The 20,151-nt window shown below is 36.2% G+C and overlaps 1 protein-coding gene across 1 annotated transcript in view; it reads right to left on the bottom strand.

Moving 5' to 3' along the window:
* MTMR10 (myotubularin related protein 10) overlaps positions 1-20,151 on the bottom strand; it is a 63,575-nt gene that overhangs the window by 19,856 nt on the left and 23,568 nt on the right. Inside the window, exons 4-7 of the mRNA XM_069098412.1 lie at positions 17,913-17,985; positions 16,686-16,828; positions 4,780-4,870; positions 1,491-1,659 (exon numbers count right to left, since the gene is read on the bottom strand). Of these exons, the coding sequence (XP_068954513.1) occupies positions 1,491-1,659; positions 4,780-4,870; positions 16,686-16,828; positions 17,913-17,985 (476 nt within the window). The remainder of the gene's footprint in view (positions 1-1,490; positions 1,660-4,779; positions 4,871-16,685; positions 16,829-17,912; positions 17,986-20,151) is intronic.

Below are 20,151 nucleotides of genomic sequence, written 5' to 3'. Positions count from 1 at the left end.
TTAAACGTATTTTCACATTAGTCACGTTGTACAGAGGAATTAGAATGAATGAGAGGAACCATGAGAAAGAAAAAATAAAACAAAAGAGAGCAAATAATACGTTTCAGTCTGCATTCAGACTCCATATTTCTTTCTCTGGATGTAGACGGCATCTTCTATTTAAGTCTATCAAAGTTAGTCATCACACAATGTGGCTGTTACTGTGTATGATGTTCTCCTCACTTCACCCAGCATCCGTTCATATAAGTCTTTTCAGGTTTTTCTGAAGGCTGGCTGCTCATCATTTCTTACAGAACAATAGCATTCCATCACATTCATATACTGCAATTTATTCAGCCATTCCCCAATTAATGGACATGCCCTCAATTTCCAGTTCTTGGCCACCACAAAAAGAGCTACTATAAATATTTTTGTATATGTGGGTCCTTATCCCATTTTTATGATCTCTTTGGGATACAGCCCTAGAAAGGGTATTGTTGGGTCAAAGGATATGTACATTTTTATATTGGGCATGCTTTCAAATCATTCTTCAGAATGGTTGGATCAGTTCACAACTCCTTGGCAGATTTCTTAAGACCACACAAATCACCATGTACTTCATCATTTCCTACCCTAATGATCAGACATGTTTTCATGTGGAGTCGAGAGGGGCCATGTCCACAGAAGCTAAGTGCCACTGTATCCTTGTTTTTCATCCTTGCTGTGCTAAAGCAAAGTAAACCTCTTTTTGTTAACTATTCAATGATGTGAGTAGTGGTGGTAGAGTTACTTCCAACACAAGTCAAGGATGACATCAAGATCCTTAACCTGGCTGACTAGAGGAATGGTAGAACCGTTGACAAAAGTTCAAGGACAAAAGGCAGGACTGAGGAGGAAAATGAGTTAAATTTTGGACATGATGCATTTCAGAGGTTTATATATACACGTGTGTATATGAGTGTGTGTATATGTATGTATGTACTTGGATATGTTGCATTTTAGAATTTATGGGAGATATATCTATATCTACACACACATCCAGTTAGCAGTTGGTGGCACAAGTTGGAGCACCAAAGGGAGATTAATGCTGGAAATACAGACCTGAGAGATCTGCATAGAGATGATAATTAGACCCACAGGAGATGATGAAGTCATAAGAGACCAGAGAAAGAAAAGAGTGCCCAAGACTGAACCTTAGAGGTACAGTTTGGGAAAGACGGCATCACGGTTGACAATCCAGCAAAGGAGATTAAGAAAGAACAGAGAAATGAGTAAAAGGAAAACCAAGAGTAGTGTAAATGAAAACCCAAGAGTAACATTTAAGAGGAAAACATAGCTAACAGTATCAAATACTGTGTAAGTCAAAGAGAAGGATTTCGTAAAAGATTAGATTAAGAGACCATCTATTAAAGTGAGTATCACAAATTAAACACAAGCAATGTCATTATAATTTAATTACTAAAAAGATAAATTTTTCTTGCTAAATGTTAATATTTAAAAAAATAACTTACCAAGTAGAAATCATGTAGCCCTCATTAATTGAACAAACTCTCCATTCTGAGGCACCTGTCCTCTTGATTTCTCTATCCCAATCAGAGAAAGTTTCAAATAAAGGAGTTTTTTGACTATTACCACCAGTTACTCCTCCACCTCCAGGGTCTATTCCATTAATGTTTTTAGCTGTAGAAAAAGCAATATAATTTACAATTTTTAAAAGTTGTGTTTTATAATTATTTTTGATTAGTCTCCAATTCCTAACTGCTCTACCTCTGGTCTAGATTGAACCCATTCCTTTTCAGTGTTTGAGGAACCTCACTCCTAGTTTATCCCTTCATCCCATAACTTCTTTCCAATGGCCCCTTTCTTTCTGCAATCAAGCACAGGGAAACATCTACTCTGAAGAAATTGTCCCTGATTAGATACTATTTTTATCTCCTCACTATCAAACTTTTCAGCAGCTTAAGTCTACTGCTTCTATTTTTACTCCTTCACTCTTTCAATCTAGCTTCCATTACTACTCTACTGTTACTGGCCACTGACAACCACTTGTTAGTAAACAAGGTCAAGTAGTCTTTTCCCACGTCCTCAATCTCTGTTATATCTGGCACTTCCTGACCATCCCCTCAGTGAGGGATTAATACTAATTGGGAAATAATGGAGGAACTGACTAGCTTTAGTACTGTTCTCCTAGTCAGGTCCTCTATTACTTCCTTCCCTTGCTCTCTTTCACTCCCAATTTTAGTGTTAGCCCTTAATCCTGTGATCTCTCTCCAATGTCTCTGTGGAAGGATTCATGGATTCTTAATGGCTTCAGCACTCTTCTGTGCCGGAGGTTCCCAACTATCTACTTTTTAGATCATTATCTCCAATTACCTAATAGACAATTTCATTTAGGTATAAAATTATTGCCTCAAACTCATCAGGTCTCAAATTAAAATTGTCTCTACCCCTTTCCAAAGTCACTGTCTCTTTAAAAAGCATCACTATTGTTTCAGTTGTGAAGGCTCAAAACCTTGAAGCAATTTTCATTTTCATCTCTCTCTGTCTTTCCATCTCCTTATATAAAATCAGTCATCTTTCCCTTAAAATCATTACTTCAGAATCCCCACTACTATTACCTTAGTTGGGGTTCCCATCATTTCATGCCTGGATTACAGCTAGCATTCTTGGCTCCATATTAACTGCCGTTGAAACCATCTTCCTGTGAGACTCATCTTCCACAAAAGCTAGTTTTAATCACATTAGTTTGTTGCTCTGAAACTGCAACTCTCCATTGCTTACTAAATCTACTCCTATGCTTGGCCTTCAGGGTATTATATAATCAGTCTCCAATCTTATTTAATCAACTTTGATTTGCCCAAGGTCACAGGGCTAGTATTAAGTGTCTGAGGCTGGATTCCTCCTGCCTCTAGGGCTGGTGCTCTATTCACTGTACCACCTAGCCACCTCACCAACCTAATTTTCAGCGACAACTTTTAACAGTGAGGAGTCTCTTCACTGTTCCAGAAATATGTTATACTCATTCCTAAATGTCTTTATCTGTGCTACTTCCTTGACTTAAATAATTTCTCTCCCTTCAATCCATCCTTCAAATTTTAGCTTGAAATTTATGTAAACTTTACATGTTTATAAAAATTTATATTGAAATGCTTTTATAAGAATTTTATTTTATCAAAGTTTATTTTATAAATCTGTGTTGACTAATCTAGTTTTCACTTAAGTCCAGTATTTACAGTCTGTACCACATAACGTGTCACTTGGTTACACAGGTTTACAAACTCAAAGATACAAAGAGGTGTTGAAAGAACTAATTATGCCCTTCTATTACCAAAAGAGCCCCTAAATGCCATAGGTGCTGTTATTGGCCAGGGGGTGTGAGAAACGCAGTTTTTAGGCCAAACACAGGTTCAGAAGTAGAGAAAGGGAAAAATGTTGGGCTGGAGCACCAAAGTCAGATACTCAGTGGCATGAGAGCACTGGTTAATAAGGGAGATGAAAACTATGAAGTGAGAAGACGCCAAGGGCAAATCTGACTTATTTCAAAATTATGCTTAGATTCAGTTCTGTATGCAAGTGGATAAAGTTCTCTTTCCTGAACCAAATGGTTCCCTCTTCCCATTATCTTAAAACTAACTTCCTAAAAGTATGGTTTATTACTATCAGTGTAATTTATTAATATCAGTGTAATACTAGTAATATTAATTTTTACTTAGTATAGTATTATATTTTATGGATATTATAGATTAAATAGATCTCTTACCATCTTATTTAGGGACCTACCCATGATCTGTAAGGCAATTTTAAAGAGAAAATGTATTCTGAATTCCAAATAGCCGATATATAAATGAACTGTCATTACACAACCCTTTCTGTTTTGGGAATAGCCTTGTAGTATTGTCTTAGATTATTTTCTGTTTCATATTTGTAAGTCTTGTTGCTATCATTAAATTGAAAACTCAGTGGAAGCAAAGACTAGGTCTCACATGAAATTTACACTCCCCATAGTGGTAAGCACATAGCAGTCCTCTGATAAGTATTTGCTGGTTGACTGGAATCATTTTTTTTCTCTTAATAGTATGGGTAGGCCAAAAGTGCCCACCCATAGTCACCAGCAAACAAGGATTTTTCTTGATCAAGGCATTCTCTAATTTGTATAGCAGTTAAATTCATATAAATATAGAAACTGAAGAGCTATACATATGAGTGTTACCTGGCATCACTGTTGGTGTCTGAGATTTGTTGGCATTACTGTTTCATTTCCATAATGCCTGCCTAGACAGACACTAGAGGTCTTATGTTAGTTCCTATTGAAATACATTTTTCCCAAACCCTCACTATGAACTATTATCAGAAATAGAAATTTAGTATTTCCAAGTGGCTTTCATTAAACAATTTTACATTGGCTTTTGTTTACATCACTCCAAAAATTATATACCTTTTAACTATCCTTAATTTTCTTCCCAATTCAAGATACATAAACATAATTCAAGCTACAAATTAATAAAATATATATTTTTAAAAATCCAACAAGAATCTCTTTTATCATATATGAGTCAGAATGACCTATGGTAAAACACTGGACATGATTACTGTATTTAAAGAAGGCTGGTTTTCACCTAGGTCCTTTTCATGACAATCTGACAACTGCCAATTCTTCTAACAGAAAGCATTTGCCTTTGTGTAACTACAACATCTAATATCCTTTAAATCTTCTGTATTTTGGAATTTTCTAGATGAAAACCCAATAGTGAAATTATAGAATGTGAGATGAAAGTAACAATACTCAATGTTTATATTTACCCGAATTGTGGTACTTTTCCCCAACGTATTCAAACGCAAAGAGTAGCTGGAGATCTGTTGGTTGAGAGTAATGAGCTATCGCAAGGCACACCTAGGAAAAATTCTACACTTAGAATTTTCATGTAAGATAATTAGCACTATTAAATGTACAGTATTTGTAAAAATCATCTGACAGCTAAGCCTTTTTGATCAAATAAAGTTTGATGCTTCAATTTTTTTTTAAAAGAAGTATCATGTTTTTCCCCCAAAACATTATTTTATTATTGGTAGGTTATTAAACATGAATGCACCAAGTTTTAAATACAGCACAGGTTTTAAAAGGGTAGCTAGGTAATACAGCAAGCAGATGGCTGGGCCTGGAGTCTGAAACACTTAGCTTCCTTGTGTTCAAATCTGGCCTCAGACATTTACTAGCTGTGTGACCTTGGGGTAAGTCACTTAACCTTGTTTGTCTCAGTTTCCTCATCTGTAAAATGAGCTGGAGAAGAAAATGGTAAAACACTCCAGTAGCTTTGCCCAAAAAAACTTCAAATGGGGTCACAAAGAGTTGAACATGACTGAAAAATGACTTAATGACAACAACAGATTAAAATGTCCTTGTTCATCAAATGTACAAAATAAATTCAATGAACAAAAAGACTCACAAGGAAATGAAAGACAAAGTGGTGCAAAGAAGTCCACTTCGATGTGAATGTGTGGAGGCTGACCCTAAACAAGGGTGATAAAAAGGTACTACCCTTCCCCAACTGCCTTCTTCCTAGACGTAGGGGATCACAGATATGGACACTGCACATTCTGCACATAACATCAGAATTTTTCAATGAGTTAGTTTTACTTAGTCCTTGTTATTCATAAGGGATGACTCTCTTAAAAGTGATAAACAGGGAAATACAGACGGCATTAGAACAAGAAATTTTTTTATTTTTTTAAAAAAGTGGTTTGCTGGAAAAAAGATACTTCTCTGGGTTTTTGGTGCCAAGGTAAGGCTATAGAGAAAAAACCGTAAGAAGAGATATAATAAATAGTCCACCATAGCTGGCATTTCTATGATACATCTGTCCCAATATGCCAAATTTCCCCCAATTTTTACCAAAGATGTTATTGTCATCACATGGGGTTCTCATATTAACCATATGAAGTAGGTAAGACCAGTATTGCCATCTCTATTTTACAGAAGAAGAAACTGAGGCTCAGAGGTTAGGAGACTTGCCAAGATCACAAAGTAAGATTTAGAGTCATGACTTACGAGAACTATAAAATCTAAGACATATATTCTCCTACACCAAGTGTTGTTGAACCAGTTTAAAGTGCAATTGTGAAATGGTTAACAAAATAAATAAAAATAAAATACAACACAGATAATGTCAATTTGTGGTTTTTGTAAGTTCATACGCTGGCTGCAGGGGTCCATTTCTATTGAGTTTGACAGTACTACTCTACACCATCCTGCTTCCCTAGCTATCAACAGAAAAGTAAAAAACTTTGTGTGTCAAATCTGATCTAAAATATAATGAAGATGCAGAGTTTAATTATTTTATCAGTGAACAAGCAAGACAATTTTGGTTAGTCTGGCAAAATATTTGGAGGCTGTTGTGTCACATGTTTTAAATTTATCTTTAAAATATATTTTAAAATTTATATAATAAATATATATAATATAAAAATTATATAATATGTAAAAATAATAAAAATCTTCTCTAGTATAAATGGGAGAGTTCATAGCTAAGCTGAATTTAGGCATATCTCCAGGACACTTGATCTTAGAAAACAAAGGCAGACTGGGGCAGGGGGCTAGAAGGGAAGGGGAGGAGAGGGAGAGGGAAAAATTTGAAACTCAAGGGATTGTGGAACTGAATCTTGTAAACTAAAAATAAACATACAAATTAATAAAGACAAAAAAAGGCAGAAATATTGGTGACTTCACTTACATTGCTAAAAATGAGTCACGTATTCAGACATAATAATGACAACATTCAGTATGCATATTCTACATGTAAACAATTTTTATGAAAAATGAAAATTCACCTTACTTACCGATTTTTCTCTTCATTTCCTAATCTTAAAACAGTTAAGTGAAAAATACGATGGGCTAAGGTTTATTGTTAGCTTTGGCTGAAAATTCTTTCTAAATCTAAACCCCTAAACATGTCTTCTCACTCAATGTCTCTTTATTTCTCACTGCTTATAGGATATTTATCTTCTTTATTAAAATTTGTAGCCTCATTAACATTTTGTTTACCCATCTCTTAAATTATTTCCATTCCTCTAACATAAGCCCTACTATACTTCCCCTTCACTATCATAAGTATCATTATTCTATTTCTAGACCTGTATCTTGATATCATCATTTCTCCATTGCCTTCAATTCCCTACAAGCTTTGTTGCTTTTTTCCTCTAAAATACTCATTGTACTTGGATCTTTCTCTCTACTTCTGGCCACAGACTATCATCTTGGGTCCTAGTCACTTTACATCTTTATTGACATAGAAATCTCATTACCTGCTACTCTGAATCCAATTATCTCCTTCTTTCTACAATCTACAGTACTTCTCTTGAAATGTCATTTTGGTCATGACGTTCCCCTTAGGATTCTGCTAAGACTCCCAATTGTCTTTACCATAAGTTAAATTACCTAATTTTAAGTTCTAAGCCTTGCCACCATATGGTTGCCTTTTAAGATCGAACAGAACAGCTAGAACAAATACTTGGTGTCCTCTGTATCCACTTTATCTTCACTTTCAAACCATCTTTCATACTGTACACTTTGCTGAAAGCCCCTTCCTATTCCTCTCTGCCAAAATGTGCCTTCACCTTCCTTCAAATCTCTGCTCAATACTCATTTTCTTTAAAAAGTCTTCTAAGGCTGCTGTCTTTAAGGGGCAACTTCAAAATTACACCATCTTTAAATATCTCTGGATTTCCTAAACACATAAAAAGCATTTCAATCTTTAGAGAGTGATGCTCTCTAAACAACAGCTTCCAATTTCTTTCTAAATCTCCCAGTATTCAAAGCTCTCTATATAGTCTTAATTACTATAACTAATTACAAAGCTAATTAGTATCATATGTGAGTACTCTCATATGCACAGATATGTATGAAGGACATGACACCAAAGTTGAGAAATTTAGTAAGAAATAAAACAAAGAATATGATTACATGAACCACCCTGTGTGTGGGTGTGCACACGCATGTGTACATGAGTGTACGCATGCATAGTGAGATCTATAAATAAATATGTTTATAAATATATATAAATAAAAATATTATCAATAGTTTGTGAGTATAAAAAGAGCAGACACACGAAATCCATACATACACACAAAGGAATGCATTCCAAGTCAATATTTGAATATTACCTTCCCTAAGCTGTAAGGAAAGCAAAATTTCATGGCTTTGATCTTTACCCAGATTGCTAAATGATTAAAGCCTGGATTAAGCCCTAAGCTTAGAGTCAAAAAGACCTGAATTCAAATTCAGCCTCTGATATTTACTAGCCACATGACGAGGCAAATCACTTAACCTGTTTGCCTCAGTTTCCTCATCTATAAAATGTGGAGAATAGTAGCACCTATCTCTTGGGGTTGTTGAGAGGATCAAAGGAGATAATTATAAAGCACTTAATATAATGCTTGAGAGATAGTAAGCACTATCTAAAGAAGTTCACAGATATTTTGAAAATAAATTTGGTAACAGCTAAATTTGGAGACAGGAATTTTAACTAGATGTATTTGTGCAATTTATTTTTGTAACCCATAAATAAAATACATGTATACAAACATGCATATGTATATACTTATAAATAATATGCATGCCACTGTAACACATTTTGAGAAATGATGCTTGGGAATCAAGGGAATGCTAAAAAGATAAAGCTCTATTTTGATACGATAATCTTGATCTTCATACTTTACATATATACTATCTAATGAGACTATTTTCATTTCCAGTTTCTTTTTCTAACAGCAATTCCAAAATTGAGAGAATTGTAAAATGTATAGTTCACTTGGGTGAAAAATCATCAGTAATTACTACATGGTAAGAATAATTATCATCACCCCAGAATTTATATGTGCTTTTACAAAAGATTATTTATTCTATTGCCACAAAAAATAAACTGTAGTACAGGATGAAGATATTATGGAGAAAAGATAGGAATGCTATAAAATAAACTAATTTTGAATTATTTTTTTAAGAAATTTCATTAAATATTTACTAAGCACTTATATTCCAGGAACTAAACTAGGTGCTAGGGCTGCAGGGATAAGGCAAAAATGAAACCAAAAGCAGTCAAGTCTTGGGAAGCACAATTATAAATTAAAAAAAAAAAAACCCAAAAACTCCTATTTGTGCTTCAAGCTTTACAAAACATTCTCTTCCTAACCATCCAATACGGTAAGTAACTGGGCAGTTACTTCCCATAAGTTGAAGATCTGTACAAAGAACAGGTTCAGGAATGGAAAGAAAGCTGGAGTTCTGCAGTTTACATCAAATCTGATCACCTTTCCAATTACAATTTTCAGATAGCAAGATTTCAATTTTAATGGCTAGAATAGTTCAATTCATGTTTCGCTATATATAAGGCAAAAATAACATTTCATAAAATTACCAAACAGATCCATCACTAGATAATCATAATTTTTCATCCTACAAAATATACAAGATTTCTATGCTTTCACCATTACCAGATGATTAGACTCTGGATAACTGTATATAAGAGACTAAGTGTGGCAATCATTTTAGACCTTGTATGAAAATACACTGCACATTCATTTCAAACTACAAATAAAGGAATAATCTAATTCTGACTTTGTTTTCAGCAAAAATTCTTACAGTACATAACAGTGGCATATTTAAGTATGAATAACAACACTTAAGCAATATGCTTTTGTAAATACATTCTATCAGTTCAGTCCTAAAATCATTCTACATGAGGAAAAGATGTCTTAGGTTAGCAAAACATGAGAATCAAACAGTCTCATAGTTAGGAGAAACCTTAGGGAATTCTGGATTCAGTGTAATACAAACTCCCTAGCAATATATGAGTATCTATCTGGTCCAGTTAGTCTCTGCTTTATTATTTTTAGTGAATGGTGTGGTGGTAGCTGATGGAGCACCTGTGTATTCTTGGTGTTAACTGTTGTTGGGTCAAAATTAGTACAGGCAACAGAGAATTGATCCATACTTTGTTACACCTCAGCTTTAGAGGCTGCATTGAGTGCACAATCATCTGCAAACAGAAAATCATACACCAACACTCCCTTCACTTTGGTCTTGGCTTATAGCCTTTTCAAGTTGAAGAATTTACCATCAGTGTGGTAGTTGACTGATGCTGTGTTCATCCTCACTGAAAGCATTAGACAACATGGCTGAAAACACCATGCTAAAAAAAGCATATGAGCAAGCACACAGCCTTATTTCACTCCATTGGTAACTGGGAAGGCATGAGAGCACTGTCCATTATCTAGAACCCAGGCAAGCATGCTGTCATACGTGGAACCATCGGTTACAGAGAATAAAGAAGTTTTGAATGGTGGGGATAAATTCACTTACTGTGGTAGTGTACTTATCAGGGATGTACACATTGATAATGAGGTTGACACATGCAATGCCAGAGCTCGCTCAGTGTTGGGAGGCTATGAAGGAAGTTATGGGAGAGAAGAGGTGACGATCAAATTGAAGGTCTACAGAGCCATTATGCTGACCTCATTGTCGTATGCCTGCGAAACCTGGACAGTCATGCCAGGAAACTGAGTTGCTTCCATTTGAATTGTCTTAGGAAGATTCTGAAGATCACTTAGCAGGATAAGGTACCAGACACTGATGAAGATCACCTGGCAGCATAAATTACCTTACTTTAACTAAACTGCCAAGCATTCAAACTCTGCTTCAGAGAGCATAACTTCAAAGGGTTGGCCATGTTGTTCAAATGCAAAATGTGTTGCTTGCCAAAAAGACTTTTATGGAGAACTCACACAGGGCAAGTATTCACAAGGTGGTCATAAGAATTGATACAAGGACACTCTCAAGGTCTCTCTCAAGAACTTCGGAATTGACTGTGTGACATGGAAGACACTGGCACAGGACCACTCAGCATGGCATTCCATCAGAGAAGGTGCTGTGCTCTATGAGCAAAGCCTGATTGTTACAGCTCAGAGGAAACGCAGGATGTACAAATTTGGAGAATCCACCCCAAATGTTAAGTGGAGTATTTGTGCCAGACCTGTGGTAGAGCATTCCAAGCTCACATTGGTCTGATCAGCCACAGCTGAACACACTGAAACTTGACTTTAGCCTAGTGATGTCATTTTGGTCCTCTTCCAGAACTAAGGACAAAAACCAACCAAACACTAACCATTTTTGGTGGGGGAAAACTTACTATTTCATGAAGCAAACTGTTCTATTGTTAGAGTAGATATATATTTTAAACGTTTGATTTTAAACCTTTGAATTCCAAATTCTTTCCCTACCTCCCTCATCACCCACCCTTACTGGGAAGATAAGCAATTCAATATAGGTTGCATAGGTGTAGCTATGCAAAACATTTCTAGTGGATATATTGAAAAGACTATCTATATTTCCCTCCCTGCTATCCCACCTCCCACTTGTTCTATTCTCTACTTTGATCCTGTCCCTTTTCAAAAGTGGGTGCTTCCAACTTCCCTCCCCCCCCAGCCTGCTCTCCCTTCTTTCATCCCCCCTCTCATCCCCTTCCCCCCTACTTTCCTGTAGTGTGAGACACCCTATTTAGTGTGTATGTCATTCCCTCCCTAACCCAAATTCAATGAGAATAAGGATGACTCATTCCCTTTTGCCTTCTTGTTCTTCCGCTCCATTGTAACAGTTTTCCCTTGCCTCTTCTATGTGAGATAATATACCCCATTCTGTCTCTCCCCATCTCCTCTCCTTATATTCCTCTCTCACCTCTTAATTTCACCTTTTAAGTACCATCCCTTCCTATGCAACTGGTCCTGTGACCTCTATGTATACCTGTACACATATATACACATACTCATATATGTATTCATATGCCCATATACCCTCCTAAATAGACATACACACACACATTTCTATTCCATTCAACTATTCTCATACCAAGAAGAGTTTCCTAAGTTACAATTATCATTTATCCATGTAGGAATGTAAATAGTTCAACTTCAATAAGTTCCTTATGATTTCTTTTCCCTGTTTACCTTCTCATGCTTCTCTTAACTGAATGTCAAATTTTCTATTCAACTCTGGTTTTTTCATCAAGAATGCTCAAAAGTCCTCTATTCCACTGAATGACCATATTTTCCCCTGAAACATGATACTCAGTTTTGCTGGGTAGATGATTCTTGGTTTAAATCCCAGCTCCTTTGACCTCCAGAATAACATATTACAAGCCCTTCAATCCCTCAGTGTAGAAGCTGCCAGATCCTGTGTTATCCTGACTGCGTTTCCATAATATTCAAATTGTTTCTTCGTGGCTGCTTGTAATATTTTCTCCTTGATCTGGGCACTCTGGAACCTGGCTATAATATTCCTAGGAGTTTTCTTTTTGGAATCTTTTTCAGGAGGTGATCGGTGGATTCTTTCAACCTCAATTTTTTCCTCTGGTTCTAAAACATCAGGGCAATTTTCCTTGAGAATTTCTTGAAGGATGATTTCTAGGTTCTTTCTTTGATCATGGCTTTCAGATAGTCCAATAATTTTTAAATTCTCTCCCTTGGATCTATTTTCCAGGTCAGTGGTTTTTCCAATGAGATATTTCACATTGCCTTCTATTTTTTCATTTGTTTGGATATGTTTAATAGTATCTTGATTTCTCACTAGCTTCCATTTGCTCCAATCTAATTCTGAAGGAATGATTCCCTTTAGTGAGCTTTTGAGATTCTTTTCCTATCTGGCAAATTCAGCTTTTTAAGGCATTCTTCTCCTCAATGCCATTTTGAGCCTCTTTTGCCATTTGAGTTAGTCTATTTTTTAAGGTGTTATTTTCATCAGTCAGGTTGTTGACTCTCATTTCATAATTTTCTTCCATCGTTCTCATTTCTCTTCCCAATTTTCCCTCCACTTCTCTTATTTGGTTTTTAAAAGCCTTTTCAAGTTCCTCTATGGCCTGTAACCAGCTTGTATTTTTCTTGGAAGCTTTTGGTGCAGGAGTTTTGACTTCGCTGTCTTCCTCCTATTCTATGCTTTGATCCTTTCTGCCCCCAAAATAGAAGTCTAATGTTTTGTTTTGCTTCCTTTGCTTGCTCATGTTGCCACTCAATTACTTGACTTTTGAGCCTTTTGCCACAGTAGAACTATGCTACCAGGAAGGGGAGCTTTATCCCAATCGCTAGGGTTTTCGCAGCTGCTGGAGCTATTAGTTGGGTGCCCTACCTGAAGCTTTTACCCAGTCTCCAGCAAACCGTTCATACACCCCAGGACCTCCACCCTAGACAGCGATCCAGATCCAAATAGGTTAAAGCAAGAGTAATTACCCCTCAAACTGGTCCCCTACAATCTGCAGGCCTGGGGTTCTGTAGCAGCCACATGACGGGCAGCTGCAGGCCCATGGAACCTCAACCACTTCTTCTGGCCCTGGGGGCAAGGGCCAGACAACACTCCCAAATTCCCTGTTCCTACAAAGTCTACATTGACCTCTCACTTTGTCTTTTGCAATGATGGGTTGATAATTCTGGAAACCGTCACAGCTGTGTGTGATCTGAAGTCCCTCCAGCTGGTGGCTAGTCAGGCCTCTGGCTTGAGTGGGGCTGGGCTAGACTCCTAGAGCACTGAGCTAGCCCCTTCCTGACAGCCTGCTGGCCTGTCTTCAGCGGGACATTAGCTTATCTCTGTCATTTTGTGGGTTCTGTAGCTCCAAAGTTTGTGTAGAGTCATTTTTTACATGAATTGGAGGAGGTGAAAGCCAGAGCTGTGCAGAAGTTCTGTTTCTACTCCCCTTTGTCATTTCTTAAAATATGACATCTATGCTTTTTTAGAGGAACTACATACTGATTTATGAAATTAATTCTCTTCAATCTGTTTTCCAGCTGTCTCTGCTGAGATAGCATAGGTTTTCTTCTATTTTTTTCTAGTCTTTTTTACTTCTTTTAATATTTCTTACTGTAGTATGTAGTCACTAGTTTTTCTACGTGGTCCATTATACTTTTCAAGTAGTCTGTTTCTTGGGTAAGGTTTTGTATTTCTTGTTCCAGCCTGTTGATTCTCTTTTCAAGTCTTTCATAGCTCCCATTTCTTTTTGCTTTTTGGAGGGCAATTGGGTTCAAGTGATATGCCCAAAGTCACACGGCTAGTAATTGTGTCAAGTGTCTAAGGCCAGATCTGAACCCACGTCCTCCCAACTCCAGGGCTGGTGCTCCACTCACTGCACCACTTAGCCACTGCATAGTTCTCATTTCTTTTCCCCATCCCCCACCTGCAGGCTCCCCACCCCCCATGCTTTCATTTAGTTTTTAAAACAATTTTTAATTCTTAAAGAATCTTTAAAAAAATCTTGCTTCATTTCTTACAGGAACTATATATAGTTTAACTTGTGCCCAAGTTGTGTTTTTCTTTGAAGCTTAGTTGTAGAGACAGTGGAGTCATTCTCTTTTTCTGGGATTGTCTTAAGCATCCTTGTCACCATAATAGCTGTTAATGGTGGGATTTTTCTTGTTTGCTCATTATTACCACCTATTTTCTGATTCACACTGTATGTTAAGGCCAGGCTTTATACCCTTTTAGAGGAAAAGTCCGAGCTGAGTTTGCATCCTACTGCAACTTTCTTGAGGGTACTGAGTATTGTGTTATTCCAGGATCTCAGGTTGGGCTCCAGCTAGGGAAATCTGCAAACTTTTAGTATTCCATAGTAGTCTGATCCAGGACAGTCTCTCCTAGTCTGAACTCTGCAAGATTCTGGCTTGGATTTGGGACTAAGCAACACAGCTGTAGGTTTGCCCCTGGTTGGAGCTCCAGTAGACTACTGGTAGGCTCAGTTACCACCAGTAAACTTTAGACTGGCCTGGTGACTTGAGTTGAGACCATACTCTTCTGCTGGGGTCAATCATACAACTTCTGCTTGATCCTAAACTTATTTTTTTGGTAAAAACTCAGCAAAGGACACACAACCATGTCTCACTGTGGATTATCACCTCTAAGCACAGAACCCTTCCCTAGGCCACCTTTGATATGTGACACAGAACGAGATATTAAGCAACACAGATTCCAAATGGCATGTGTTCCTTCACCCTGCACAAAACTGGGCTTCCTCATATAGGTATGAGACTGCTTCTAGTTAGACCCTGTCCCCAGTGTTTATAGATTTGTTTGTCTCCCTACCTGGGCAGGAAAAATGACTGTAATTTTTTTCTTAGATTTTCCAATCAGAACTTGTTCTCATATGTTTCCTAGATCTTTGTGAAGTAGTAGTGGTAGGGAGCTAAGCTCCCCCAGTTTTTTCCTGATACTCCATTGTCTTGGCTCTTCCTTTCCTTTCTTTTTTCTAAGCAGCACTATTCTCCAATCTTTTAACTATTTTCACTATTTTTCAATGGATGAGTTCTATTATTTTGCTTTTTTGGAGGGGGAAGGTAGGGCAATTGGGGTTAAGTGACTTGCCCAAGGTCACATGGCTAGTTTTTGTGTTAAGTGTCTGAGGCCGGATTTAAACTCAGGTCCTCCTGACTCCAGGGCCAGTGCTCTATTCACTACACCACCTAGCCGCCCCTTCATTTTTAATCTTAGCATAAGTTATAAAGCCTAAAAACAGAACATGGTTTTTCTGGTCCCTTATTAAAGACTTTGTTCAGTTTCATGTAAACAGAAAAAAAGTACTTAATACACATTTTTCTCTCAGTTGAGGGGGAAAAATGGCTTAGTCCTCTGGCCCATGAGTTGAAATAAGTTAACAGGAGCTCTTAAAAAAATTCTACTTCCCATCTCTATGTCTTCGTAATGGCTAAAATGTCTGGCAAGTACTACTTTTTCACTTCTATACTACAGAATTCACTCCTTCCCTTCAAGATACAATTTAGGCATCACCTGCTAACACAGAATTTCTTAATACCACCCATAACTGCTAATATCCTCCCTCCCAATCTTACATTTAACTATTTTGTAATTATTCTGTATATAACGAGGATACTTACGTGTTGTTCTCCCCAGTAGGATGCAAGATCCTTAAGAACAATGATTGTTTTATTTTTATTTTTTGTATTTCTAGTCCCTAACAAAGTGCCTGGCATATGTTAGGAACTTAATGAAAGTTTGTTAATTGAAGTTAACTCATAGGAGGAGTAAAGTTTCTCTTTGCACCATTACATACTACCCCGACATACCTAGCAAACATAAGACAAACAGGTCAAGTGTACTTCCTAAATGAAGTTGGGGGAAGAGGTAGCAGGGGGAGAGGTATGATACTAAATAAAAATTCCAAACAATATCCTGACATTTACTCTGCATTAGCAGAGGCAGTCCCAGAGAGTCAATACTGGAGAAGTAAGACCCCTGATTTACTTCTGTCAGGATCCAAATTATAGGATAGAGGAAAGGGTTTCCTCTCCTTAACTTTCCTCACTAAATGGTAGGTGAGTATTTCCCAGAATGCAAGCATGTTTCTGCTCTAACCTAAACTATGACTGATTCTTGCTGAATACTGCTTTATTTAGTAGGCTCTATGTACAACCAAGCTCAAGGTAATGACAGTTAATATATTTTAATGTTAGTTATTAACAGAATTTTAACATATTAATGTTAATAACAATATATTTTAACTATTCAAAACAAAATAAAACATTAAATGCCTACTATGAACAAGGTACTGTGAGTTATGTAGTTATTTAGGTGATATTGGACAAAATTATTAAAGCCTCATAATGAGTAGAATTTCTCAAAAAAATAAGTAAGCATACTATTAAAGCACCTTAGGTTGGCATGTTACCTTTTTGGCACTTTCTGGACCTGCTTCATCAAAGCGAAATCGAACAATTCTGAAATCTTTGCAATAAATAATTAGCTCTGTTGGATTAAATTTGAGTTTCTGGTTCGGGCCTAGGATCTTCTGTTTCCTTTTGTTGTCATTTACTGAAATGAAAGAAGATTTTAAAGAAAGAACACTGCTTAAATTATGTTCTGAAATAACATTATCTGCACCACTCACCATTGAAACTGCCATAAATTTGAGCACTAAATAATTAAGGCTTTCATCTAGTCTTTAATGTTTTTCACCTGTCCTTGAGTCTATTTTGGGGAGGTTGGGGGTTGACTATGTATAACTAGATAAATATTTTTCAAATTAAACAACTACTAAAATGTATCACTATCTCAAAAATAATAGTAATAGGGGTGGCTAGGTGGCGCAGTGAGTAAAGCGCCGGCCCTGGAGTCAGGAGGACCCGAGTTCGGTTCCGGTCTCAGACACTTAACACCCACACACACACACACACACAAAACTAGCCGTGTAACCTTGGGCAAGTTACTTAACCCCAAATGCCCTCCAAAAGCCAAAAAACAAAAAAATAATAATAATAGTAATAACCAAGACAATATAAGAATTTATATCCATGCTACAATAATAATTAATTTCCTTTATAATGACATAACTCATTCATTTTGTACTCATTTTGAGTTAAGAATGATTTTTACAACGTGTAAATAAATGTAAATGGTTTTTAACAAAGGAGAGGCAATGGGTTGGATCTGGCATAGGAGTCCTAATTTGCCAACCCCTAGAATAGTGTCTCAGGCTTATGAAGCCATCCTGTGAAACAGGAAACATGAATCTTATCTTGATTCTAGAGATAAGGAAATAAATGCCCAAGAAGTTTCAAATAAAATAACCAAGATCACATGGGCAGCATATGCAAGAGTGAGGATTTGAAGCCAAGCATTTTGTCTCCAAAGCCCAGCCCTCTTTTCACTTACAATGTTGTTGTAAAATAACAGCTTCAAATTAATTCTTTCAACTTTGTTATTTAAATTCATAATCCTATTGAAACCCAAGTAACATCTGACATTAAATATTAACTCTGATGAAACTTTTTACTCATCAAAAAGTAAAAAATTAACAGACATCTAATCCAAGTAACTTTAGACTCTTTGAATCAATATTCTATTTCCTGGACAAAATCAACTCGTTAAAAACAATTTAGTAAGAGTATGTACATACCTGTTACAATTTGCTCAATACACGTTAAAGGGACATCATGTTCACCAAGGAGAAGGTTTTTATAATGAAATTTCTGAAATAAAAAAATATTTCTGCTTAAAAAATTTTCAGCCATACTGAGCTATATACCTATATTCTAAACTCTCAAAAAGTTTTTATGGCACTTTTAAAAGTAAGGAAAAAAAAATAAAAAATGTGCAGCCAAGGCCAAGGTAGAGGAGCCATATGGGCCTATATCATTATTATGATAGTCCAGACCTAGGATAAACTATAGTCTCATCAAGATTTCACATGGAATAAAGTAGATTAAAATGTGTAAGGCAGGACAATTGCAGTGTTATTGTCTCTGCTGCCTCTTTAAAAGTCTTTAGTGTTTTCAGTTGTTTTAATCATGTCCAACTCCTTCATCACATTATTTTGGAGTTTTCTTAACAAAGATATCAGAGTAATCTGACAATTCCTTCTCCAGATTATTTTATAGATGAGGAAACTGAGGCAAACAGGGTTAAGTGATTTGCCCAGGATCATACAACTAGTGATGGTTAAAGGCTAGATGTGAACTTAGGTCGTCCTGATTCTAGACCCCATACTTTACCTACTGCACCAACAAACTGCTAAAAGTCTGGGGGAGGCAATCGTGCTTATGTCCTATATTCCAGGGATAGCTCTGTATGAACTATAATCACTTTTAAAGTCAACTTTGGAATATAATTCACTTTACAGATAAATACACCTACAGCCTATAGAAGAAAACATTTAGCTCTACCATCAAAATTATTCCTATTTCAATGAAAGTCTGTGGGTTTCTTTTCAATGCCATTTATGATAACTCATATTAATTGTGGAAAATTATCCCTATGGGCAAAATACTTATTCAAGAATTGATTTTTTATTCAGTTTTTAAAAATATCATTTGGTAAGCTACATTTTATTCACTTGCTTTTACTATTTTTATTATTTTCACATTATTGTCAATAGGGTAATTTATAAAGATTTGTGATTACAGATTTGGGTTGATCCATCCATACACGAAGGGTCAGAGTTAAGGATGAAGTCAGAGCAGAAGGAATAAAATGATGTATCATAGGAATAGAATAGATGTATCATACAGTCACTGCCCTAACATAATGCTCAAACTCAGCATTTTTCAATGTAATATGGCCATAAGGAAAAGTATTTATTTAAATACTATGTTTTAAGCACTGTGTTAAAGAGAGAATTCTGGCTTTGAAACAGATTACTACAATCTAGAAATGCTCGCCTTGAGAATCTGACAGTAAAGAGAAATTCTAAATCAAGAGAGGAAATTGAGCCTCTTTTCATACCAAAAAACTGCAGTAAGTAAAAAGTATTTTGTTACAAATGTAATTTCATATTAAAAAGTTCAGATGGTGAAAAAATTGCTAGGCTGATATTGTCTCAAATAACTATTATTCATATAATCAGACTGACAAGGAAAAATGCTACACTCACCAAATAAGCCATTAAAGGTATACAAACTAAAGGCATATAAACACACACACATATACATACATGCACATGTACACAAATATTGCCCCTTAAATCCTATAAAAATACATATGTAATATACTGGCAAATATATGCAGTCTTTATTATACAGAATATATGTATTCATATACACACATCTATACATATGTGCATACAACATTTCATTTCATATTTGATATGTGTATTCAAATATTTCATTGAGAAACTAGTTTTTTAATAGAACTAAGAAATAAAAATAATAAAATAAGCAAAGTTAAACACATATGTTGAGGAAAAAGTCAATTAAAAAACAAAACAAAACAATCTTCTTTGATGGATTTTCCAGTTTACCTAGAGTCTAAAGCCTGAATTTAATGGCTAAAGCCTTTTATAAAAATCAACATTATAGAAGTATGCCTCCTGCCTTTTGGCAAAGAGGTGGTGGACAACAGATGTGGTATGAAACATACATTTTCAGACATGACAAATGTGCTCATATGTTCTGCTTGACTATGCCTAAAGGGGGATTCAAAAGAAAAGTAGTAACTCCTTGTTTAGGAGTTATGAGGAAGTAATAGTGATGTAAAAATAAGAACATTAATAAAACAATTTTCAGGGCAGCTACGTGGAGCAGTATTCAGAGCACCAGCCCTGCAGTCAGGAGGCCCTGAGTTCAAATCGGGCCTCAGACACTTCACACACATACACACACACACACACACACACACACACACACACACACACACACACA

Source organism: Petaurus breviceps, unplaced genomic scaffold (assembly GCF_028583685.1).
Source record: "Petaurus breviceps papuanus isolate PSGF00001 unplaced genomic scaffold, PetGlider_PUasm1.0 37, whole genome shotgun sequence".
Lineage (NCBI taxonomy): Eukaryota > Metazoa > Chordata > Mammalia > Diprotodontia > Petauridae > Petaurus > Petaurus breviceps.
The sequence above is the reverse complement of the archived record's forward strand: the minus strand, read 5'-3'. Positions and strand labels throughout refer to the sequence as shown.